The 25,829-nt window shown below is 48.8% G+C and overlaps 1 protein-coding gene across 1 annotated transcript in view; it reads left to right on the plus strand.

Annotated features, from left to right (window-relative positions):
* Positions 1 to 25,829, plus strand: part of WWP2 (WW domain containing E3 ubiquitin protein ligase 2) — a 157,728-nt gene that overhangs the window by 22,745 nt on the left and 109,154 nt on the right. The window contains exons 3-4 of the mRNA XM_002711669.4: positions 6,603 to 6,750; positions 7,080 to 7,201. Coding sequence (XP_002711715.3) covers positions 6,603 to 6,750; positions 7,080 to 7,201 — 270 coding nt within the window. The remainder of the gene's footprint in view (positions 1 to 6,602; positions 6,751 to 7,079; positions 7,202 to 25,829) is intronic.

Consider the following 25,829-nt stretch of genomic DNA (forward strand, 5'->3'; position numbering starts at 1 on the left):
TTCCTTCCTGCTCCAGGGATCTTTTCTGTCCGTGCTCATCCCCCAGGTGGTCTCATCCAGCCTCATGGCTTTTAATGCCCCCAACAGGAAGTCACTCCCAGATTTGTGCCTTTAGTTTGGGCCTTTCCTCTGAACCCCAGGTTGTATATACCCATAGCCAGTTTATCATCTCCACTGGAATGTTGAATAAACATCTGGAAATTCACCGTGTCCAGCGTTGGCCTTCCCACATCTTGAGTTTGGCTGGTGAGCATGTCTGGTTGGCTCGTTCTTCAAGATGCACCCAACACCCAGCCACCACTCACCGCCCTTCCCATCCCAGCTTCTTCCAGATGGCCCTAGTCCCCACCCTGGACTGAGGCAGCGGTCTCCTGACCTGTGTCCCTGCTTCTGCCCTCTGCCTGCCCTCAGTGATCTTGTTAAAAAGTAAGCTGGATCTGGTCGCTTTTCTGCTCGTACCCAGCAGAGCTCTCCATTTCTCTCCTAGTAAATCCATGATCCCTTACGCCATGACTCGCATTTCTCTTCTGTTAACTTTCCACATTGCTTCTGTTCAGACCACACAGACTTCCTCACTCTTCATGGCGAAACACTGGGCGGGCAGGCTTGTATCTCTGGGCCTTTGCACATGCTGTACCCCCTGAGTCAGATGCTTTTATTTTGCTTCCTTGCTTTCTTGGATCTTTTTCAAAAGTCACCCTCTTCAAAGTGGACTTCCTCACCCCTGATGAAAGCCACCCTCTGCCTTGCGTTCCTCAGACCTGTCTGCCTTTCTACTTTATATATACATATATATGCATATTTTAAGAGATTTATTTATTTGAGAAGCAGAGTTATAGACAGAGAGGGAGAGATAGAGAGAGTTCTTCCATCCACTGGTTCACTCTCCAAATGGCTGCAGCAGCTGGAGCTGGGCCAGTCTGAAGCCAGGAGCCAGGAGCCAGGAGCCAGGAGCTTCTTCGGGTCTCCTGTGTGGGTTCAGGAGCCCAGCTACTTGGGCCATCCTCCACTGCTTTCCCAAGTGCATTAGCAGAGAGCTGGATCGGAAGTGGAGCAGCCAGGACTTGAACTGGCACTCATAAGGGATGCCTGAGCCACAGGCAGAGGCTTCACGTACTATACCACAGCGCTGGCCCTCCCTGCTTTAGATTTTTCTTCTTGGCTTCTGTTGCTGCACAACATATGATGTATTTTTATTTATTTTCTTTAATTTGTCAATAGACTGCGAGCTCCATGAGAGCGTGCATTTTCGACTGTTTTGGTCACTGTTGATAGCTTAGCTGTTAGAACCGTACCTGACACCCGGAGGGCCCTCAGTCAGTGTTGACTGCATGACAGATGTTGCTCTGGGAGGCAGCACAGGACGGAGCACTGCTGTGTGGAGAGCAGCGCTCCGTGTCACAGCTCAGTCTCCACCACTGGGTGTCTGGGGGCAGCGGTTGTCTCTCAGGCATAGTATTGAAATGTCAGTGTTACCCACGGATTGAATCCATTTGTGTGGCTCCCAGTGCTTTCCTCCCCTTCAGTCCTTCAGTGCCCTAGTAGCAGCAGTTTCTCGGGCCCTGTTCCAGGGCACATCCAGGGGATGTGTCCTTGTGATTCTGAGAGCCAGCTGGCCTTCTTTACGTCTGAGATACGTCTACCAATGCAAGGGGTCATCAGACTGGAGTTTTTGTCACTTTTTTTTTTTTTCAATAAAATGTATCTACTTATTTGAAAAGGCAGAGTTACAAAGAGAGAGACACAGAGGGAGATCCTCCATCCACTGATTCACTCCCCAAATGGCCACAATGGCCGGAGCTTGGCCAATCCGAAGCCAGGAGCCAGGAGCCAGGAGCCTCCTCTGGGTCTCCCATGCTGGTACAAGGACCCAAGGACTTGGGCCATTTTCTACTCTCCCAGGCCATAGCAGCGAGCTGGATTGGAAGTGGAACAACCAGGACTCGAACTGGTGCTCACATGGAGTGCTGGCACTGCAGGTGGTGGCTTTACCCGCCATGCCACAGCCCTGGCCCCTTCATTCTGTGAAAATCCCGTTTTCTTGGTACACTTGTATTTCCTACTTCTTTAACTATAAATGTTGTTTAGCATCTTATATATTTAAGGGCAATTTGTGTTTCTTTTTCTGTGGATTGCCTGTTCATATTCATTGTTTCTTATTAAGGTAATGATTTTGGGGGGGATAATCTTGAAACATCTTAATTGTTTTTCCTGGGATCTCTGGCTGCTGTAGCCCTTTTGAGTTGAGAGATGGGTTAGAGTGAATCAACAGGGATTTGAACTTGAGACTGCAGCTTTTATTGCCTTACCTGATAATTAGCAAGCCGGGGTCGAAGCACAAGCTTTCCCATAGCACCTGGGAACATCTTGTGGTCCCTGATTTGGGGCAGTATTCTTCAGGGACACACACCAATTTCTACAGATTTCTCTGCTGCCTTTCCTCAAGGTAGATTTTCTTACTGATGTGGAAAGAACTAACTTGATAACCTAGGAGCATCTCATTAGATGTGCAGTAACTTCCAGGGATTTGCTAATACTGTCGAGGAAATCAGTAGGGGAGAAGCAGAAAGAACAATCTGAACACCGTGGGTGGTTTTTCCTTCCATGTGTTCGATGACAGAACCCGTAGTGTAATTTGGGGGGTGTGACCATATGGTTCCTTCCATTTGCCTCCGTTCCCTTGGGCCCCTCCACAGTGTTCTCCAAGGGTTCCCAGGTACGCTTTTAGGTGCATCAGGGCCCTTAGACGTCAGCCATCTCTCACCTGGTATGGAACGTGAGACTCAGAAATCCAGCGCTGGAGACCATAGCGTAGCAACTGACAGGCAGGCAGCCCGGCTTTGTGTGGTGCCTCCTAAGAGCTTTTTAAGGGTACGATTTTGGCAGATGGAATTTTTACTTTATTTGTTGACCTTAAAAACCAACTCATGAAGTGAGCATTTGGTGAAGAGTACCTAATTATGTATTTTTGGTTTGTTGTATTCTGTCAGCTTCTCTTATGGGATCTTTAATTGAGCCCTGGACCTGAAAAGCATTTGTTTCCTATTCTGCTATGGCGGATATGGATGGGACAGTTGGCAAAGTTCAAGTAAGGTCTGTAGAGTAAGTTATACTGTAAGGATAGTGAAGCTCTTGCTTTTCATGGTTTTGTTAGAAAATGCCTTTGCTAGGGCCAGCATTGAAGTGCAGCAGGTTTAACTGTTACCTGCAATGTCAACATCCCCTATGGGTGCTTGTTCGAGCCCTGGCTGCTCCACTTCTGATCCAGCTCCCTGCTAATGTGCTTTGGGCCCCTGCAACCCATGAGGGAGTCCAGGATGGAGTTCCAGGCTTCTGGCTTTGTTCTGGTCCAGCCCCAGCCATTGTGGCCATTTGTGGCGTGAACTAGAAAATGGAATTTCTCGTTCTCTCTTTCTGGTTCTCCTTCTCTCTTTGTAACTCTGCCTTTCAAATGAATAATTACATTTTAAAAAAAGATTTATTTATTTATTTGAAAGGCAGAGTTACACAGTGTCGCTCCCCGTCTTCGTGGAGGAACGACACAGGACCCTGCGCTGTTCTTTCGTCTGCTCGGCCCTCCCCGGGTCTGCTGCTGGTTCTTCCCGGGTTGGCTACTATCCCTTCCACCTCCGTGGAAGGGCAGTTCCCCCTGGCCGCATTCCCCACTTCCGCAGGGGAGCGGCACACCGCCGGCCGGCTCTCTCTGGGGGGCTGCACAGGTGTTCCTTCAGCTAGATGTTCCCCTTAGATGTTCCTGGTGCATGCCGTCTCTCTCCTCCTTTATAGTCCTCCTCCGCCAATCCTAACTCGGCTGCCCACACGCCGAGTACGCTGCTCTCCAATCAGGAGCAAGTCCTACAGTTAATTGGTTGAACTGGAGGCAGCTGTGCGGAAGCTGTTTACTTCTCTCCCAGCGCCATATTGTGGGAGAGCAGATGCATAGAATAAGTCTTAATTCCAGTAACTCAGTCTAGTCCGGTTTGCTCCCCACAACACAGAGAGAGAAGGAGAGGCAGAGAGAGAGAGAGATGTCTTCCATCCACTTGTTCACTCCCCAAATGGCTGCAGTGGCCAAAGCTGCGCCAATCCAAAGCCAGGAGCCAGGAGCTTCTTCCAGGTCTCCGACATGGGCACAGGGGCCAAAGGACCTGGGCCATCCTCTACAGCTTTCCCAGGCCATAGCAGAGAGTTGGATTGGAAGTGGAGCTGCCAGGTCGTGAACTGGCACCCATATGGGATGCTGGCACTGCAGGCAACGGCTTTACCTGCTACGCCACAGCACTGGCCCCAGTAATTACACATTTAAAAAAAATGTTTGTTACTTTAAGTCTGAGTGAAGCTCAGTATTCATGAGAAGAGGGGTACAATTTCTACAGCTGACTCAGCATTTTAGGAAGAACTGTGTTTGTGTATGAGAGAGAAGGCCAGAGAGAGAATGCAGTAGTAAAGCAAATAAGTAGAGTTAATCCTGGTGACTCTGAGTGAGGATATATAAGAATTATTTGTATTATTCTTAAAATTTCTGTAGGTCTGAAATAATGTCAACAATTTTAAGAAATGGAAAGAAAAGCCTAGGGAAAGAAGCCAGAGGATGAAAAGGGAGAGCACTGTGGCAGAGGTCAAAGAACTGCCTTGCTTCTAGCCTTAGCTCTGCTTCTGACCAGCTCTGTGAATTTTTTTAAAAATAGATTTAAAAATTTATTTATTTACTTATCTATTTTCATTTCATTTGAAAGGCAGAGGAGCAGAGCAACAGAGAAATCGTCCATGTGCTGGTTCATTCTCCAAAGTGCCTGCAGCAGTCAGGGCTGTGTCAGGCCGAAGCCTCAGGAGCCCAGAACTTAGTCCGGGTGGCAGGGACCTGTGGATTTGAGCCCCCACCTGGGCCTCCCGTGGTACCACTAGCTGGGGGCTGGATTGAAAGCCCAGGAGCTGGGGCTTGGACCGGGCACTCTAATGGGGGATGTGGGCATCCCCTGCTTCAAAGACTGATTTTTGGATAAGTTATTTCACCTCCCTGAATCTTAGTTGGTTCAGTTCTGAAACAAAGACTTTGAATTTGTTGATTTTAGAGAGATTTTCTAGCACAAGCATTAGAGGACTCTTAACTACTGGTCCCTGTTTTTCAAGTTAAAGGCATGCAGAGCTGCCCATCACCACTAGATGTCCTCAGGTAACCTTGGTCTGTGGGCAGAGAACTTGATTTTTATGCTCTGGGCCCTATCTCAGCCCCACAAGGCTTTATTCTTATTGTCATGTTTTGCTGCTTCTGAATCCTAGCCACAGGTGGTGGTTGTTATTATTATTATTATTATTATTATTATTTTTGTTTCTTGACTTCCTCCCTGTTGTTCCTTTGGGGTTGGGGGGATGGTTTGGCAGAGAATATCCTGGAGTTGGCATTGACATTTGCCAAGTCGTGGACTCCTACAGAACTGTCACTGTTCCACAGGCTGTGGGAGGGAGAGGTCTGCTTGCTGCTTCACGGAGAGGAGCTCAGGCTGGGCTACTCTGTTGCCGCCTGCTTTGGGGCACAGGATGCAGGCTGTGAAGGTGTGTGTCACCATAGTGACCCGGGCCTCCCCCATGCACGAGGGTGTCTGTCCCTCCCCAGTGTAACACTGGCTTAGCTCAGTGCGCTGCGAGAGTGGCTTGCTGGTGCCAGGTGAGCATCAGAAGTGCTGCCCCACGAGGGCTGTGAGCAGAAGAGGAAATGCAGCTGGCTGGCGCCGACGTGGGAGGAACAGTGAGCTGCACCAGGCATTGAAGAGAGCACTGGAACAGGGAAGCCAAGCTCTGCGTCACGCAGCCTGCTGGGGAGTCCTGTGCTGTGTGGCTCCCTGGCTGTGTAGCCTGGGGCAGTGGCCTTGCTTCTCAAGCCCGTGTCCTCCTGGCCAATGGATGTGTTCCTTGTTTTGCGGATTTATTTGAGGCTCCAGTTGGATAATGTGTGCAGAGTGGTAAAAGGCGCTCATTCCATCGGCAGTATGCTCTTCATACTTTTCTTTTTACCTTGTGTGGTTTGCAAAGGGAGAAAACAGAGCCTAGCCCCAGGGGATGTTTGGTGTGACGAATGTCCTGTGGACTTGATGGAGTCTACGTGGACTTTCCCCTTCTGGAAGAGAACGGAGCAGTTTTAGGGACTTTAAACCATTTGTGTCCTTGGGAGGAGTGTTCAGAAGTGCATGCGAATGTGTACTTTTGTCATTTTCCCAGAGCAAAACACTGCAAGCCATCTTTCAACAGTGAAGGAACAGCTAAGATATCTACATGATGGGCTTATTTTGCAGCCATTTAAAAGCTGATTTTAGGGGAAATGAACTTTTAGAGAATTGGGGAGATGAGAGGTGAAAGTCTGGAGGGCAATTTACCAGTCCTAAGTTCATAATGCTAGTTATCCTGGTAGTTTCAGATTAGGGTTCTTTCATTACACCTCATACACACACACACACACACACACACATTTATTGGTGTGTAAGAAGCAGGACAAAACAAAATTGATTTGTTAAAAGAAGCAACTTAAGAAAGCCCAAGTGTCCACCACAAGGGGGCATCGGAAGCCCTGCTACTCACCTGTGACTTTTCCTGTCTTTGCGGGGCAGTGGTGTCAGCAAAGCCCAAGGTGCATCATCGGCAGCCCCGGATTAACTCATATGTGGAAGTGGCTGTGGACGGACTCCCTGGTGAGACCAAGAAGACCGGGAAGCGCATTGGGAGCTCTGAGCTGCTCTGGAATGAGATCATCATTTTGTAAGAGAACATCCCTTCCTTTTGCTCACAGTCGGAGGGGACAGAGGGAGAAGGCTCTGGGAGGGGCTGATGGGAGACCCAGTTTCTGGTAGTCTCAGGCTCTGCTGCCTTTGGTACCCAAGGTGCCTCTCTTGAGGGGTTTCCACCTCATTAGCTCATAGAGTGTTCATTGTTAGCTAGAGGGTGGCAGGGTCAGTTGGGGGGGGACAGAGTGTATACTTCCTCCTGTTCGGTCCCCTGGCCCCCAAGATGCCAGCAGCATAGTCTGAGTGTTGTCTTCCAAGTGCCCGATTTGCTTGGATGTGATGAACCAAGTCTTTGTTTTCCAGGAATGTCACGGCTCAGAGCCATTTAGACTTGAAGGTCTGGAGCTGCCATACCTTGAGAAATGAACTGCTGGGCACTGCCTCTGTCAACCTCTCCAGTGTCCTGAAGAACAATGGGGGCAAAAGTATGTATGATGGGGATGACCACGTGACCCATCTGTGGCGTGGGGGGCTTGGCAGAGGGACCCGGGATGAGATTTCCTCCAGGTCAAGGGGCTGCATGGCCGTGCACTGGGCTGCTGTCCCTGGAGTTTCAGGAAGGCCAAGAGCCTCTCTGCCTCCACACCGAGTCCAGCACCTACAGGAGTGGGTGCAGTGCTCTGTCTGCTGGGTCCTTCCCTGGGGGTAGAAATGTCCCCTCTGCCTCTGCTCTTCCTGACCTGTAACATGTGTGATACGTTGCATTCAGCTGTCAAATGCCTCCAGCCTAAATCATTGCTTCTCTAGTGTGAGCTTTGGAGTGGAACAAAGGAGCTGTGTGTATGGGCGCACGTGTGCATGTGTGTGTGTGTGTGTGTGTGTGTGTCTAGGTGGGAGGATGGCATTACAAATAGTGCCCTGTGCTTAGGAGGTGCTCAGTAAACATTTGTGGGGTGTTGGAATGTTCTGGAAGCTCTGTCTTAATTGTCTGGGGGCCCCTCTGTGCATGGACATACCAGTCTTCACATCTGTTTGTTGCTGCCTGTGGTCCGCAGTGTGGCCAGGCTGGGGTTTGGACTCTCCCCATAAAGCCTCTATTCAGAGCAGCACCATATGTGACGAGCGGAGGCCACAGAAAGAAAGGCCCCTTCTTCTCCTGATGTCTGCTGTCGAGAAAATATTTTCTGAAGCGGGATTTAGTTAAGGAGACATGTGGGGGCTGGGGTGTTGAGTTCTGGGACAGCGTCGCATTGATTCGTGATTCTTTCTGAGGGGCCGCTGGAAAGTGTGTGCGCCCCTCTGGGCCTGTGCTTTCTGTCGGGCATGCCGCGGTGGGGGCCTTCGCCAGCCATAGGGGATGTGTACAGCCAGGGACACGCACGCCTCTGTTTTCATTTTGTGGGGAGCTCCCTGATGCTTTGTCCTCTGAGTGGGTCTTTATTTTCCCAAGCCCTACCCTGCCTGTGTAAGTTGATTGTCAGAGACATTTCTGCTCATTTTTATTATGTTATTTGGAAATAGACCCGTGGACATTGTCCCATTTGGATGCAGTGGCCACCACGAGCAGCTTGCCTTTCTTCGTTTGTCCAGTCAGCATACAATTACAAGTGATTGTAGAACAATTGGGAATTACAGAAAAGCACACAAACACACTAAGAAAATAAAAATTGCTGGTCGGCACAGCTAATTATTGTTAACAGTTTGAGCTGAATCTCCTTGTGAGCTTTATACAGATGTATATTACTATTTAAGAAGCTAGTGAAACAAAATTGAGATCATATGTGAATTTATTATTTTGCAACATGCATTTTCCTCTGTAAAATACATCAGTAGGGGAGGGTGTTTGGCCTGGTGGCTAAGACGCTGGTTAGGATGCCTGTGTCCCACACTGAGAGTGTTGGAGTTTGATGCCTTTCCGTGACTCCTGACTTCAGCTTCCTGCTAACGCAGACCCTGGGAAAAAGCGGTGATGGCTCATGTAATTGGGTTCCTGCGATGCATGTTGGAGACCTGGACTGAGTTCCTGGCTCTCAGCTTCTGCCTTGGGCCAGCCCTGGCTGTGGTGGGCATTTGGTGAGTGAACCAGCAGTTGGGAGCTTGCTCTCACTCTCTGTTTCTCTGCCTCTCAGCTTTATGTATTTGCTTTAGTTGTGAAGAAATACATACACGGTGAAGTTTCCTTCCCATCCTGTTTTTAAAGTGTACGGGTAGCTCAGTGGTATTAAGCACATTCACGACGTTGGACAGCCATTTCCACCTCTGTTCTTCAGAACTCTTCTCATCTTGCAAAGTGGAAACTCTGTACCCCATTAAACAACAACTCCTCTTTCTCCCTCCCTCCCAGCCAGCAGTACCACCATTCACCTTCCTGAGTCTGATTAAGGGCCTCATGGAAATGGGAATCATACAGTATCTGTACTTTCTTTTTTTTTTTTTTTAAGATTTATTTATTTATTTATTTGAAAGTCAGGGTTACACAGAGAGAAGAGAGGCTGAGAGAGAGAGAGAGAGAGAGAGGTCTTCTGCTGGTTCATTCCCCAAATGGCTGTAATGGCTGGAGCTGCGCTGATCTGAAGCCAGGAGCCAGGAGCTTTCTCCGGGTCTCCCACGTGGGTGCAGGGGCCCAAGGACTTGGGCCATCTTCTACTGCTTTTCCAGGCTATAGCAGAGAGCTGGATTGGAAGTGGAGCAGCCGGGACTTGAACCAGCGCCCATATGAGATGCTGGCACTGTAGGCAGCGGCTTCACCCACTACACCACAGTGCCGGCTAATATCTGTACTTTTTTTTTTGCCAGGCAGAGTTAGACTGTGAGAGAGAGACAGAGTTATAGACAGTGAAAGACAGAGAGAAAGGTCTTCCTTCCGTTGGTTCACTCCCCTAATAGCCACTACGGCTGGCACTGCGCCGATCTGAAGCCAGGAGCCGGGTACTTCCTCCTGGTGTCCCATGTGGGTGCAGGGACCCGAGCACTTGGGCCATCCTCCGCTGCCCTCCTGGGCCACAGCAGAGAGCTGGACTGGAAGAGGAGCAACCGTGACTAGAACCCGGCGCCCCTACTGGGACTAGAACCTGGGGTGCCGGCGCTGCAGGCGGAGGATTAGCCAAGTGAGCCGTGGCGCCAGCCCCGTTATCTGTACTTTCATTACTGACTCATTTCACTTAGCTTAAGGTCCTCAGGTTCATCAGTGTCAGACAGAGCTTGTGTCAGAATTTCCTTCTTTTTTGCAGAACTGAATAATATTTTGTGATATGGATGTTTCACGTTTTGTTTATCATCTATGTGTCAATGGACACTTGTGTTGCTTCTTTCTTTTGAAAATATTTGAGGCAAAGAGAGAGAGACAGACAGACACAGAGAGAGCTCCCATCTGCTATTTCAATCCCCAGATGCCCTTGGTGGCTGGAGCTGGTCCATGCTCCTACTGGGAGCTGGAAAGTACTTGGGCATCCTCTGCTGCTTTTCTCAGGCTCATTAGCAGGGAGGTGGATCTGAAATGGAGCAGCCGGGACTTAGTGTGGGGCCCAGATAGTGTGCCGGCACTGCAGACGCGGGTTAATGCGCTGCACCACAGCAGCAGCCCCTCAGCCTTTTGTGCTTTGAAACGTGTTCCCATCCTGAGATCAGGTAGTCATCTCAGTTGTTTGCCTAGTTCTTTGTGATTTTATCTTTTGTCTTTTTTTTTTTTAAAGATTATATTTATTTGAGAGGTAGAGTTACAGACAGTGAGAGGGAGAGATAGAAAAGAAAGATCCTCCATCTGTTGGTTCACTCCCCAAATGGCTGCAATGGCTGGAGCTGCGCCTCCTCACAGTCTCCCACGTGGGTGCAGGGGCCCAAGGACTTGGGCCATCTGCCACTGCTTTCCCAGGCCACAGCAGAGAGCTGGATTGGAAGAGGAGCAATCAAGACTCGAACCGGTGCCCATATGGGATGCTGGCGCCGCAGGCGGGGGATTAACTTATTGCACCACGTTGCCGACCCCGATCTTTGGCTTTTAATTCTTCGTCCACATAAGTTAGTTTTGTGGCTGGCATGTGTAGGGATCTAATTCCTTTCTCCCTCCCTCCCTCCCTCCCTCCCTTTCTCCCTCCCTTCCTTTCTCCCTCCCTCCCTCCCTCTCTCCCTCTTTCAATTTATTTATTTATTTGAAAGTTGGGTTACACACTGAGAGAAGGAAAGGCAGAGAGAGAGAGAGAGAGAGAGAGGTCTTCCATCCGCTGGTTCCCTCCCCAAGTGGCCGCAACAGCCAGAGCTGTGCCTATCTGAAGCCAGGAGCTTCTTCCAGGTCTCCCACGGAGGTGCAGGGGCCCAAGGACTTAGGCTATCTTCCACTGCTTCCCCAGGCCATAGCAGAGAGCTGGATCGGAAGTGGAGTGGCCAGATCTTGAACCGGCGCCCATAGCTAGCCACTTGCTTGAGTACAACTCATTGAATAATCTGTTTTCCCTAGAGGTGTGAGTTGCTACCTTCAGCACATATTAAAAGCACATGGGTGCTTGGGGTTGCTTGGAGACTTTGCATTGTTGAGCCTTTCCAGGTCCCTGTGTCTTGACTGTGCTGTTGGTAACGTTCTGTTTTAATACCTGGCAGTTCAAGCTTTTAGTTTTCTCATAATCGCTTGCCTTTTTTCTTCACATTGTGGCATCGTCACGTTATTTATTTTGTCAGGTCCCCCCTCCCCCGTGCTTTGGAAAAGAATCCCTTCAGATTTTCCTGGAATCATGTCATATGTGAAGTTGATTTAAAGGAGAGTTTCTACGCTATATGCTTCCACCGTGGGATATTTAAAGTCTCTAAATTTATTAAAGTGATTTTGAAGTTACCTTTAGATAGATTCAATTTTGATTTTCACAAGTTTCAAAATTATTTTCAGTGGGATCTTTTCCTGTTATGTCTTCTAACTCAGTGTTGTTGCTAGATGGCTCCTGGTTTCTGCGTTTTCTTTCTTTTTTTATTTTAATGGATTTATTTTTATTTGTTTGAAAGGCAGAGTAGCAGAGAGAGGGGGCAAGTGAGTATGAGAGACATACATACAGACAGAGACAGAGACATCTTTCGCCTGCTAGTTCATTCCTCAAGTGGCTGCAGTATCTAGGGCGAGGCCAGGCTGAGCCAGGAGCCTGACAGAGCGTCTGGACCTCCCGTGTAGATGGTGGGGGCCCAAGTACTTGTGCCATCTGCTGCTGCTTTCCCAGGAGCATTAGCAAGGAGCTGGATTGGAAGTGGAGCAACTGGTACTCAAACTGGCACTGTTATGGGATGCCATTGTCACAAGCAGGGGTTTAAGTCACTATGCCACAAGACTAGTCACTGCCTTTTCTTTTATAATCTGTCAGCTTGCTGAATTCTTTAATGCAAGTTTTCAATAGTTTTGTCGCTCCCCCTCTTCGTGGAGGAACGACACAGGACCCTGCCTAGGCTTCATATCCGAGTCACGGCACCATTATGTCGCTCCCCCTCTTCGTGGAGGAGCAACACTGAACCCTGCGCTGTTCTTTCTGTCTGCTCGGCCTTCCCCGGGTTTGCTGCTGGTTCTTCCCGGGTTGGCTACTATCCCTTCCACCTCCGTGGAAGGGCAGTTCCCCCTGGCCACATTCCCCACTTCCGCAGGGGAGCGGCACACCGCCGGCCGGCTTTCTTCGGGGGCTGCACGGGTTCCCTTAGATGTTCCCCATAGATGTTCCTGGTGCATGCCGTCTCTCTCCTCCTTTATAGTCCTCCTCCGCCAATCCCAACTCGGCTGCCCACACGCCGAGTACGCTGCTCTCCAATCAGGAGCAAGTCCTACAGTTTATTAGTTGAACTGGAGGCAGCTGTGCGGAAGCTGTTTACTTCTCTCCCAGCGCCATTTTGTGGGAGAGCAGATGCATAGAATAAGTCTTAATTCGAGTAACTTAGTCTAGTCCGGATTGCTCCCCACAAGTTTCTTTTGGATTTTCTTTGTAGACATATAATATGGATTCTAAGGCAAATCCTAACCCAGGAGATAGTTACCACTGCTTTTTTCCTTACTAGTTTTATGTACAACTTTATGTGTTTGTGGTCGTGGAGCAGTGCCCCTTGTAGCTCGTCTCCAGGTGTGAGTTTGCATGGTAGTAATCTTTTTTGCTTCGAAATTATTGCTGCTTTTATAAATCAAAAAGAGTATTGAATTAAAAAAAAAAAAGCTTTATTTATTTGAAAGGCAGAGTGACAGAGAGAGGGAGGGACAGAGAGAAAGAGAGAGAGATCTTCCATCCATAGGTTTGCTCCCCAAATGAATGCAATAGCCAGGGCTGGGTCAGGCCAAAGCCAAGAGCCAAAAACTCCATCCAGGTCTCCCACAAGAGTGGCAGGAGCCCAGCACTGGGTCATCTTCCACAGCCTTCACGGTGCATTATCTGGAGGCTAGTGGGAAGTGGAGCGACTGAGACTCCAATCATCAGGCCAACGTGGGCTGCTGGTGTCAAAAGCAGCACTTAACTTGCTGTGCCACAACACCAGCCCCAGTGGTAGTGAATTTTTAGCAAATGTCTTTTAGATAATAATTGGGATGATTATATGATTTTCTTCTTTAGTTTATTTAAATTGATTTCAAAATTGTAAAACCATAGACTTTCTAGTTGCTCAAGGTAGAGTATTCCTTGAAAATCCTATTTTTTTTTTTCTGACAGGCAGAGTGGACAGTGAGAGAGAGAGAGAGAGACAAAGAGAAAGGTCTTCCTTTGCCGTTGGTTCACCCTCCAATGGCCGCCGCAGCCAGCACGATGCAGCCAGTGCATTGCGCTGATCTGAAGCCAGGAGCCAGGTGCTTCTCCTAGTCTCCCATGCAGATACAATGTCCAAGGACTTGGGCCATCCTCCACTGCACTCCCGGGCCACAGCAGAGAGCTGGCCTGGAAGAGGGGCAACCAGGACAGAATCCGGCGCCCCAACTGGGACTAGAACCCGGTGTGCCGGTGCTGCAAGGCGGAGGATTAGCCTAGTGAGCCGTGGTGCTGGCCCCTTGAAAATCCTAACATCATTTAGGCATATTTTTTTGGGAGTTTTTCATCAGTACTCATTGGTGAGATTTGTATGTAGCTCTGCTCTATTTTTGTCAGCTCTGGATTTGGGGATAAGCTAATTTTACACAGTAAATTGAAGCACTTTCCAGCTTTGGGGACAGACTCTGTAACATGGGAATTATCTGTTCCATGAGTGCAGGAAGGAGCTCAAGCATGAAACCAGCTTGGTCTGGCGTCTTCCTTTGAAATAATTCTTTGATGACTTCTTCAGTTATTTTCCCCATAATTATTGGTTTGTTCAACTTTCCTGATTCATCTTGAGTCAATTTTGTTAATTCATTTTTTTCTGAGAAAATAATTTTCTGAGAATTTTAAATTTATTAGTCTAAGGATTTTAAATAACATTGTCATTTATTAAAATGTTTATACTTTTTTGCTTACAACTTTTGGCATTTATATATGATTTTGTTTAATTTTTAGAAGTTTTGGCCTTTAATTTTCTTTTCATAGAAAAACTTGAATTTACTTGTCCATTATGCCATATTTGCAGATATTAACTTCTGTATTTAACTTCATTAACTTTTTCCCACTATTTGTACTAGATCTGTTTGCTTATTCACTCATTTCTAGCTTTTCAAGTTAAAAAAGTAGTGCATTTATTTATTTATTTATAGATTTTTTATTTATTTATTTGAAAGAGAGGAGGAGACACGCACACACAAGCAGAGAGAGAGAGAGAGAATTTTCCATTCACTGGTTCATTCCCCAAATGGCCGCAATAGCTGGGACTGGGCCAGGGCAAATCCAGGAGCCAGGTGCTTCATCCAGATCTCCCACATGAGTGGCAGGGGTCCAAGCACTTGGGCCATCTTCCACTGCTTTTTCCAGGAGCATTAACAGAAAGCTAGATTGGAAGTGAAGCAGCTAGATCTTCAACTGGTTTTTGCAGGGGCAGGAGCAGGAGCAGGGGCAAGGGCAGGGGCAGAGAGGTCTTCTATCCACTGGTTCACTCCCCAGATGGCTGCAATGGCTGGAGCTGGGCTGATCCAGAGCCAGGAGCCAGAAGCTTGGTGCAGGGGGCCAACCACTTGGGCCATCTTCTGCTGTTTTCCCAGGCACATTCGCAGGGAGCTGGATCAGAAGAGGAGCAGCTGGGACTTGAACTGGCTCTCATATGGGATGCCGGCACTGCAGGCAGCAGCTATGCTACGCCACAGTGCCAGCCCTTCTACGCATTCTTATATGTCTCTTCTGGAGGATGTATGTGCATCCTGTTGGTCATATACATACCTAGAGGCTCGTTTTACAGGGTGTGTGTGTGTGTAGCTGTGACACACACCAGTAGTGTTGCACCAGTTTGCCGTCCCGTACGTATTGCTGTGTTCTGTTATGTGCAGTTACCGCTGTGTTCTCTTGGAGCCCTGAGTCAGTGCAGAGGGTGTTTCCTGAGTTTCCCCATGGTTGTGTTGTCTGTGGTTTTGGTTGCAGCTGCTGCTGCCATTTCTGGCACTAGCCATAGCACGTTACGTGTGTGACTGGGTTGGACAATGGACGTTTTGGACAGAATCTGATGGAAAATGTGGATTATAATAGGGCAGCAGTTGTTCCTAGAAAAACACATCTTTTAGAATGACCGTGGTATAGGCTATGTAGTAACATTCTGGCCATGTTTCTCAAAGCTGATTTATTTATTTATTTATTAAAGCATTTCAAAGAGTTATTTCTTTGAAAGGCAAAGTAACAAAGAAAGATCTTTCATCCACTGGTTTATTTCCCAAGTAGCCAAAATACCTGGCACTGTGGCATGCTGAAGCCAGAAGCCAGGAACTCCATCTGCGTCTTCCACATGGGTGACAGGGACTCCAGTACTTGAGCCGTCGTCTGCTATTTCCCAGGTGCATTAGCAGGGAGCTGGATTGAAAGAAGAGCTGCCAGGGCTGGAACAGACACTCCAGTATGGGATGTGGGCATCCCAGTGGTGGCTTAACCTGTTGTGCCAAAATACTCACCTGCTTGTTTTAAAATTTTTAAAAATGTATTTATTTGAGAGACAGAGAATGAGACAGATTTATGTAGAGGGAGCTCCTATCCTCTGGTTCACTCCCCAAATGCCTGTGACGTCTAGGGCTGGGCCAGGATCGGAGCCAGGAGTGAAATCCAGGTCTCTCAAGTGGGTAGCAGGAACCCAGTCACCAGAGCCATCACCACTGCCTCCGTGGTCTGCACTGGCAGGAAGGTGGAATCGGAGCCAGAGCTGGGAATTAAGCCCAAATGTTCTGATTGGGATTGAGGTGTCTCCATTCATAGCAGTGCTTTTTCTGATGATTGCCAATTTATTGTTCAGAGAAGTGTAGACTCTTGGGTCTGACTACCTGGGTTTGAATTCTAATTCCACCAGTTCTGTGTTATTGGACAGTCACTTCACTGTTAGCTATTCTAAGAGTAAATGAGCTCGTAGCCATACCTGATGCGTGTAATGACTGTGTGAGTAGTAGCAGCCGCAGCTCTTGGGTCCCCTCTGTAGCGTTCTCCCCCAGCATTGGGATGTTTGAACCTGAGATGGACAACAGAGACCCTGTTTGTTGCTGTGGGACCTTCTCACCGAAGTGGGACGTGGTCCTGAGGCTGCTCCAGAAGAGAAGACTGAGGTTGGACCAGAGCGGAGCCCCTGGGGTTTGTGGTTGTGGTGGTGGGAGATTGTCATCAGTGTCGTACATTTTAGCACCTGGGTCTTGCCCTGGCTCTCAGCGTGGAGCTGCTGGGCTGCAGATGTGTCCAGAGTGGTGTCCACATCTGAATATAGCCAGGTGGGTAAGAGGGCTGCGACCAAGAGGTGGGTAGTTCTTCTTCCTGTGACCCAGTTATCTGGAAAGAGGCCTTGCTGGAAGGGGGCCTGACTGATGGGCAGTGGTGCCCTGCCTGGTATTATTCTTTTCCGTAGTCACAATTTTTTTAAGATAAATTTTTATTTATTTGAAAGAGTTACAGAGAGAGGTAGAGCCAGAGAGAGAGAAAGGTCTTCCACCCACTGGTTGACTCTCCAGATGACCACAATATCCAGAGCTGAGCTGATCCAAAGCCAGAGCAAGGAGCTTCTTCTGGGTTTCCCACGCAGGTGCACGGGCCCAAGGACTTGGGCCATTTTCTACTGCTTTCCCAGGCCACAGCAGAGAGCTAGATCGGATGCGGAGCAGCTGGGACTCAAACTGGTGCCCATATGGGATGCTAGCGTCAGCCCCACATATTGAGTTGAAAAACCTTTTGCCTGGGCCTGCGCTGTGGCATTGTGGGCAAAGCCGCTGCCTGCACTGCCGGCATCCCATTTGGGTGCCGGTTCAAGTCACAGCTGCTCCACTCCTGATCCAGTCTCTGCTGTGGCCTGGGAAAGCAGCAGAAGATGGCCCAAGTCCTTGGACCCCTGCACTCATATAGGAGACCCAGAAGAAGTTCCTGGCTCCTGGCCTTGGATCTGCACAGCTCTGGGCGTTGCGGCCAATTTGGGAGTGAACCAGCAGATGGAAGACCTCTCTCTCTCTCTCTGTCTCTCCTTCTCTGTGTAACTTTGACTTTCAAATAAATAAATAAATCTTAAAAAAAAACAACAACAACAACAGCCTTTTGCCAAGGAGAACTCTCAAACACCCCCGGCTGCAGCAGTTCACAGCAGCTGTTCCCCCTACTGGATGATTTCATTCTCTCTCAACTTGTGCAGGGGGAGCCCCCCAAGAGCCCCTTCTCTCTTATCACTGTCCTTTCCTACTGCTGGCCTCATCAACCCTGCAGCTCATGGCAAGACTGTGTTGTTCCCCTTTGAAGGAAGGGACTGTGGTTGGAAGTAGATTTTTATTGACACTTCTGTGTTTTAAAATACTTTTAAATTCAGAGAAACGCTGCAGCATTAGAACAAGGAACTGTTGCAGGAAAACTGGTGAGATGAGTCCAGGTTGGTGTCCTGGTGTCGATGACAATTTATGAGACCGGGCGCAAGAGTGAGAAGAGAAGAAGCAAAGTTTTGTTTGAGCAGGCGCCGGAGAAGCCCTGAGCAAACTGAGGGCTGGTGGAGGGAGAGGCCAGGCTGCCGAGGTCTCCAGTCCAGGGGTATTTGTGTGTCTTTAACATGTCATTTCCAAGGTGCAGATGTAGAGGTTACACAGTAGCTGTTGTGAAGGCAGGGACAGGTCTTAATGGAGCATTTTCCTGCTTGTTTTGGTCAAAACCTAAGTCTTGTCCGTTGGCAATTATTTGTTAGCATGGACTTGCATCCTGTTTTGTTTGTTGTGTGTGCGCTGGCACGGAGCTGTGGAGGGAGTTACAATGGCATGCTTCCATTCCCCGGCTCCCTCAGAACTCCACTGTGTCTTCCATTCAACTGTTAATATTTTGAGGCATTTGCTCTCACATTGTCTGTCTATACATACATATATAATTACTTTCTAAAGCATTGTAAATTGCAAGCCTTGTATCTTCTTTTATACTAAATATTAAAGTGATGTACGCGTTTCCTAGAGAAGCATGGTCTCATATAAGTATGCACAACCAACCAAGTTAAGAAATAAAATGTTTTTACAATGTTACCTAATTCAGATCTTCTCAAATTATTTTATGTATTTGAAGGCAGGGAGAGGGAGAGGAGAAGGAGAGAGAAATTGATTGTTTGAGTTGGGGTATCCTGTCTGCTGAGTCACTCCCCAAATGCCCACAACAGCTAGGTCCTGCTGGGTGGAAGCTGGGAGCCACGACCTCAGCCTGAGTCTCCAGCGTGGGTGGCCGGGGCCACCATTGCCCAGTGGTCACGGTCATGCCCTTGACGTGGATTCCCTCTTCGGTCTAGGATGGCACCTGAGATGATGCAGAGCGTTCTCTTGTCCTGTCTCACACCTAGACGGCTTCTCAGGCTATCTGTCTTCCCAGCAGTGTCCTTGAAGAACAGGCCACTTTGTAGACTCTCTTTCAGTTCGGCTCCATCGTGATTAGGTTCCGGTGTGCGTTCCTGGCGGGCACCCCCACAAGTGCTGCTGTGTTCTCAGTGATGGGGCTGGGACGCCCGTGGCTCGGCTGTGTGTGCTCACAGTGTTAACTCTGATCATTTGGCTAAGGTGCTGGCTGCCAGGTTTCTCTACTGCAAAATTACTATTTTCTTTATACTTAAAAAGTAACTTATGGGGAGATACTTCGAGACTGGGTAAAATCTGTTGTTTATCACACCATCACCTACTTGTTTTATCCCGTAGTGATTTTATTGTTGTGATTGCAAACTTCCTCTTCCAATTTCATTATTCCTTCTGCATTCGTTAGTTGGCGTAGAATTTCGAGGAAGAGCTTTCCCTCTTATATGCTTGCGTGTAGGTTTGTATAACCGGTCTCGAGCGCTGAATTCTTGGTTTTCCCATGAGTTATAATTTATTACTGTGGGTTTTTTGTTTTTGTTTTTTTTTTTTTTTGATGCTCCATCCCTGATGTGGCGGGGGTGGGGGTGCCTTCTCCAGGTTGCTCCTATATCCTTTCAGCATCTCCCCATTATATTTTGATCCAACTCTAGTCCAGTTTAGATAGGATTTTCTGTATGATAAAGGTGAAATTTAAGATCAGAAAAGAAAGGAAAAGAAAGGCAAGCAGGTGGTTTTGGGACTGGCAGTCAGAGGGAGGGCCCAAGGCTGCAGATTCTTGGGCCTCTCCCACACCTGCAGAATCACAAGCCCTGGGGGCGGGGCCGGGCAGCCTCTGTTTTGACAAACTCTCCAGGACCAGATGTGCACCCACGTGTGAGAATCACTAAGCTAACAGCGTGAGAAAAGGTACCTGCCCTACACCAGCATGTTTGATGGTTTTCATTTTTTTTTTTTTTTTTTTTGACAGGCAGAGTGGACAGTGAGAGAGAGACAGAGAGAAAGGTCTTCCTTTTGCCGTTGGTTCACCCTCCAATGGCCGCCGCGGCCGGCGCGCTGTGGCCGGCGCACCGCGCTGATCCGATGGCAGGAGCCAGGAGCCAGGTGCTTTTCCTGGTCTCCCATGGGGTGCAGGGCCCAAGCACCTGGGCCATCCTCCACTGCACTCCCTGGCCATAGCAGAGGGCTGGCCTGGAAGAGGGGCAACCGGGACAGAATCCGGCGCCCCAACCGGGACTAGAACCGGGTGTGCCGGCGCCGCAAGGTGGAGGATTAGCCTATTGAGCCACGGCGCCGGCGGTTTTCATTGTTTTGTTATCTAACAGTGAAGCCTTGAATCCGTCTGGGGTGGGATAGGGTATATCTGCAGCTGTATTCCTTTCCTACTGGGTTTTCACCTTCTTCCTGGATGTTGTAGAGGGACCATAAGTGTCAACTTGCACATCTCTCTTCTCAAACTTCCTTGGCTCTTCAGCCTTCATTTTTTCTGAGCTGACTTTATTTATACTTGTACGCCAGCACATGCACACATGTATGTGCGTGCACACACACACACACATCATCCTCGGGGCCCTCAGAACAGTCCACAGAGAAGCCATGTAGGAATTTCAAAATTATTTCACACCAAAATAAACGTGTTGTTGAGTTCCAGTTTTCCACCAGGTTTTTGAAGATCCCTGTCTCCATACGCACAGATGTGCAAATATGTCTTTCTGTGTCTGCCTATGCAGCATGGTGAGTTCACACTGAACCCTCTGATTCCAGTTCACCCCCGCAGGGTCCTGTCTGGCCTTCCTGCATTCCTGCTGGGAACCCTGGCCCCCGACATCATCTGTGACTTCACTGCTCCTCTCAGGTCTCTGGTTCACTTCAGAACTGCCGCAGCCATGAGCTGCCGGGAGATGAGGGGTGGCCTGTGGACAGCAGTCTGCCGGAGCGCCTGGTTTTCTGTGCATGGCTCTTCTCTTTCCCAGGTGTGTCTCAGATTGAAAAAAGAAAGGAAAAACAGAAACCAGCTGCCTGTCTATTTAGAAATCTTACCAGTTCAGGGTTGCGAGAGCTCTCCAGTCCCATGCGGTGGGCCTCCCTCCTCGCTCCCCTGTTGGGATGGTGTCGGGGCAGATGAGCCGTGGGGCTCTGGGAGCTGGGCCTGACCCACAGTACAAGCATTTCTCTTCGAGTAAGTGTGCTGTTGTCTCCGTTTTTCAACTGAAGCATAAATCTTCATCTGATTGTCGGCACTTTGGTTGGAGAAGAGAGAAAAACATTTAAGACTTGCTCTTTAGTTAAAAACAGTTTCAAACTTAAATTTTTTTTAAGATTTATTTTATTTATTTGAAAGACAGAGTTACAGAGAGAGGCAGAGACAGGTCCTCCATCCGCTGGTTCACTCCCCAGTTGGCCGCAACGGCCGGAGCTGCGCTGATCTGAAGCCAGGAGCCAGGAGTTTCTTCCGGGTCTCCCATGTGGGTACAGGGGCCCAAGGACTTGGGCCATCTTCTACTGCTTTCCCAGGCCACAGCAGAGAGCTGAATTGGAAGAGGAGCAGTCGGGACTAGAATTGGTGCCCATATGTGATGCCGTCGCTTCAGGCCAGGGCTTTAACTCGCTGCGCCACAGCGCTGGCCCCTCAAACTTAAATTTGAAAAATTGCTCACAAGTGGCATCCAGTTGAGGAGGAGACAGGCAGGGTGCAGAAGTGGAAGGCAGCATGTGACAGTCCTATCATCTCGTAGGGAGAGGGTCTCACTTGGGGCAGAACTACAAAGCCCAGTGCCTTGAATAGGCTGAGGGGTAGAAATAGCTAAACCAGTCCTGCATAGCCCGTTAGGTATTTCAATGAGCCTAGTAAACTGCTAAGATCCAGGTATTTCACTGTTGTGGAAGCCTTACTATAATATTGGACTCTGAGAATTTTTCTTCTGATTATAAAAGTGATATGAAATTTTATGTCATATATTTTACCACATTTAAAATAAAAAAGAGGGACCAGTGTTGTGGCACAGTAGGTTAAGCTGCCACCTGTGACGCCAACATCCCCTATCATTGTTGATTTGTGCCCTGGCTGTTCCACTTCTGATAAAGCTCTCTGCTAATGCTTCTGGGAAAGGAAAAGATGGCCCACATACTTGGGCCCCTGCCACTCATGTGGGAGAACTGGATGGAGTTCCTAGCATTTGGCCTTGGCTTTGCCCAGTCCTGGTTGTTGGCAGCCATTTGAAGAGTAAATCAGCAGACAAGATCTCTCTCTTACCCTCTCCTTTTCTCCCTTCCCCCCATCCCTTTTCTCTTTTCCCCCTTTCCTTCTCTGTCATTCTGCCTTTCAAATAAATAAATTTTAAGAGAAGTGCTCCTAAAATTAATATTTTTCTAGTTATGATTTGATGCTTATTGGTAAAAAAGATAGAAATACTGAGCACTTAGTGTGTATCAGGCATTGTTCTGGTCTTTCTCTCTCTCTCTCTCCCTCTCCCAATATACATAGACACATTGAATCTCCTCCATACCTTGAGATTGGTTGTGTTGCCTCTGCTTTGTACAGGAAATGGAGGTTGAGAGGCGTTTGTTACTTGCCCAAGGTCCTGTAGTATAGAGGTTGGAAGTGTTAAATAAATAAATCTTTAAAAAAAATTATTTGAAAGGCAGAGTTAGAGCCGGCGCCGCGGCTCACTTGGCTAATCCTCCGCCTGTGGCGCTGCCACCCCCGGTTCTAGTCCCCGTTGGGGCGCCGGATTCTGACCCAGTTGCTCCTCTTCCAGTCCAGCTCTCTGCTGTGGCCTGGAAAGGCAGTGGAGGATGGCCCAGGTCCTTGGGCCTTGCACCCGCATGGAAGACCAGGAAGAAGCACCTGGCTCCTGGCTTTGGATCAGTGCAGTGTGCCAGCCATGGCGGCCAATTGTGGAAAAAGGAAAAAGGAAACCTTTTCAGAAAAAGGAAGACCTTTCTCTCTGTCTCTCTCTCACTGTCTAACTCTGCCTGTCCCCCCCCCCCCCCAAAAAAAAAAAAAGAAAAGAAAAGAAAAGAAAAGAAAAGAAAAGAAAGGTGGCGTTAGAGACAGAGAGAGATCTTCCATCCACTGGTTCACTCCCCCTAAGTGGCTGCAACAAAGCTAGGAGCTAGGAGCTTTTTCCGGGTCGCCCACGTGGGTACACAGGCCCAAGCAGTTGGGCCATCTTTCGCTGCTTTTCCAGGTGCATTAGCAGGGAGGTGGATCAGAAGTGGAGCAGCCGGGACTTGAACTTGTATCCATAAGAGATGCTAGCACTGCAGGCAGCTTTAGCCTGCTGAGCCAAAGCGCTGGCCCCAGCAGCTTTGGATTTTAACCCAAGCCTTTTTGTTCCAGGGCCTCTGCCTAAAACTTTTGTACTGCTATCTTCCAGTAAAAGAGAAGGTTAAAACTATTTGCAAGTCTGTTACTCCAATCTAGTTCCATGCATATTGTTTGCATATCCATTAGGGTTTTCTTCTGGAAAGTGCTCACATGACGTGTTGCTGTGTGTGTTTGTAGTCCCTCTTTTCTTAAGTGGAGTACTCTATACATATTGCTTTGTTACTCATTTTCCATGCTTTTTTTCCGTGTCAGTGAAACTAGATCAGTTTATTTTTATTTTTATTTGAGACAGCAAGACAGACAGATGACAGAGAAAGCTCCTATCTGTTGACTCATTCCCCAGATGCCCTTAGTGTGTGGGGCTGAGTGAGGTAAAAGCCAGGAGTCGGAAACTCAGTGCAAGAGGATGGCAAGAACCTAGCTGCTTCGAGGCATCTCCACTGCCTCCCTGGATCTGGGTTAGCAGGAACCTGGAGTCAAGATCCAGAGTTTGGTATCAACCCCAGGTGCTCATTGTGAGATTGGGTGTGTCTGTTCCTCTCTCTGTCTCTCAGATTTATGTATTTGTAGGCAGAAGAGGGGGTTGGGGGATAGGGGTGACAGAGAGAGAGGTTGAGATCTCTTCCATCTGCTTCTTCACTTCCCAGATGACCTCAATGTGCAGCATCCGGTCTAGGCAGGGACTCCAATACTTGGATTATCTTCTGCTGCTTTTCCAGGCTCATTAGCAGGAAGCTGGGTAGGAAATGGAGCCCTGGGACTCTTACTGGTGCTCTGATATGGGCTGCCAGCTTCACAAGCAGTGGCTTAACCTGCTGTGCCACAGCACTGAGCACAGTTGCGAGTGTCATAACTGCTAGGCTAAGCACTTGCCCTAGACCAGTTTTAACAGGTGCAATAATGGCTTTGTTTTCATTTTGTATAAATGCACCCACAGTTTAATCCGTCTTTTATTTCTACTGTTTTACTAATATAAGCCATGTTTTTTTTTGTTAAGTTCTTGTAAAGCTGTCTTTGAACTTCCCCCTACCACAGGGTAAATCCTGGACAAGCAGTCAACCGGGTCAAAGGGCAGGCGTGTTTGAGATTTTTGCACCTGCTGCTTGCATCTGCCGCAGAGCCTGGACTGATGGGCGCGCTGGCAGGGGTGTGCATGTGCGCCTGTTTCCTGTGCCTTCAGTGCCTCTGCCAGTCTGTTAGGTGAAAAGTGATTTCTCGTGTTGTTTTAGCTTTCATTTCTTTTCCTTCCTCCTTTCCCTTTTCTGCTTGAGAAGCCTCCAGTTCAAAAGTGATTTCTCGTGTTGTTTTAGCTTTCATTTCTTTTCCTTCCTCCTTTCCCTTTTCTGCTTGAGAAGCCTCCAGTTCAGTGTTTGCCCTCGCTGTCCTGCTGTAGCTGCCCGTGCTGAGGTCACCAGCGACCCCCACGTTGCTCAGCCCACAGGTCTGCTGTCATGCTGCACTCTCTTAACCTGCAGGCTGGGTCCAGCCATCAGCCCCTTCTCCCTAACATTCCTTTTCTCTAGGTTTTGAGGCAAAAACGGTTGGTTTTCTGCCTCCCTTGCCGCTCTCCTAGTTTCTCCTGGTTTTCCTTCTCCCCAGTCTTTTTTTTTTTTTTTTAAGATTTATTCATTTATTTGAAAGTCAGAGTTACACACAGAAGGAGAAGGAGAGAGAGAGAGAGAGAGAGAGGTCTTCCATCTGCTGGTTCACTCCCCAACTGGCCACAATGGCTGGAGCTGTGCTGATCCAAAGCCAGGAGCCTCTTCTGGGTCTCACATGTGGGTGCAGGGGCCCGTCTTCTACTGCTTTCCCAGGCCACAGCAGAGAGCTGGATTGGAAGTGGAGCAGCCAAGACTAGAACCGGTGCCCATATGGGGTGCTGGCACTGCAGGCAGTGGTTCCACCTGCTACGCCACAGCGCTGGCCCGTCTCCCCAGTCTTAAAACACTGGGATGCTCCACGCTGGCCTTGTCCCAAGCCAAGTTGTGCATCCTCTCCCCTGCTGTCATCCAGCCTCATGGCTTTGCGTTTGGTCATTACACCTATGACTTGGACTTGCAGCCTGGGCCTCTCCCCTGGCAGCCCAAGAAAAACCCTGTTTATGTTGAATGAAAACCCCGCAGTTAGCATGTTAAAATCTGAGCTACCTGCTTCTTTCCCCATCTCCAGCAAGGGCACAAGCTCTGTGTTGCACAAGTTGACATCCTTAGTGTCCTCCTGGATACCAATTTCTGCCATACCCCATCAGATCCACCAGTGGCTCTGTCTGCGTTCTGAGACGGGACCGTTCCTCACTCTGCCCGCTGCTGTCACCCATGTCACTCTCCCTTCTTGGCTGTTACTGCAGAATCCTCTTAATCCTTCTCTCTGCGTCTACCTCTGTCTCCCTACAGAACAGTTTTGAGCCCAGAGCCAGAGTAATTTACATCTGACAGCAAATCGCATCTCTCACCCGTGGTTCCCCATGCCGCCGAAATCAAATCTAAAGCCCTCCGCTAGTGGCCTCACAGGCCTCCCGGTCTTCCCTTGACACTCCCGTTACCTTCTCCCAGCTCTCCTCCCCTCTGCAGACCCCACTGCCCCCAGGTCTCTCTGCCTGCTTTATCCCACTGCTTCGGGCTTGCCTCATAGCCTCTCACTGGCCTCAGCTTCCTGAAGTGCTCCTCGGTTTTTGAGGACACAAAGCAGCCGTGCGGAGCGTTTCAGGACCAGGACTTGCCCCTCGCCCCCTTCCGGTCTATTCATCTGGCCCCTCCGTGAGGCCCTCCTCGACCGCACTGCTTTTTAGGAAGAGTATACAACTGAATGCTGATTCCCAGGTCGTCCCACCTTCTCCGTGAACTTTGCCCTGCTGCTGTCAGCTGCCGCGTGCCCGTTTAAGTCAGTGCTCATCCTCACGCCCAGCCCC

Source organism: Oryctolagus cuniculus, chromosome 18 (genome assembly GCF_964237555.1).
Source record: "Oryctolagus cuniculus chromosome 18, mOryCun1.1, whole genome shotgun sequence".
Taxonomy (NCBI): Eukaryota; Metazoa; Chordata; class Mammalia; order Lagomorpha; family Leporidae; genus Oryctolagus; species Oryctolagus cuniculus.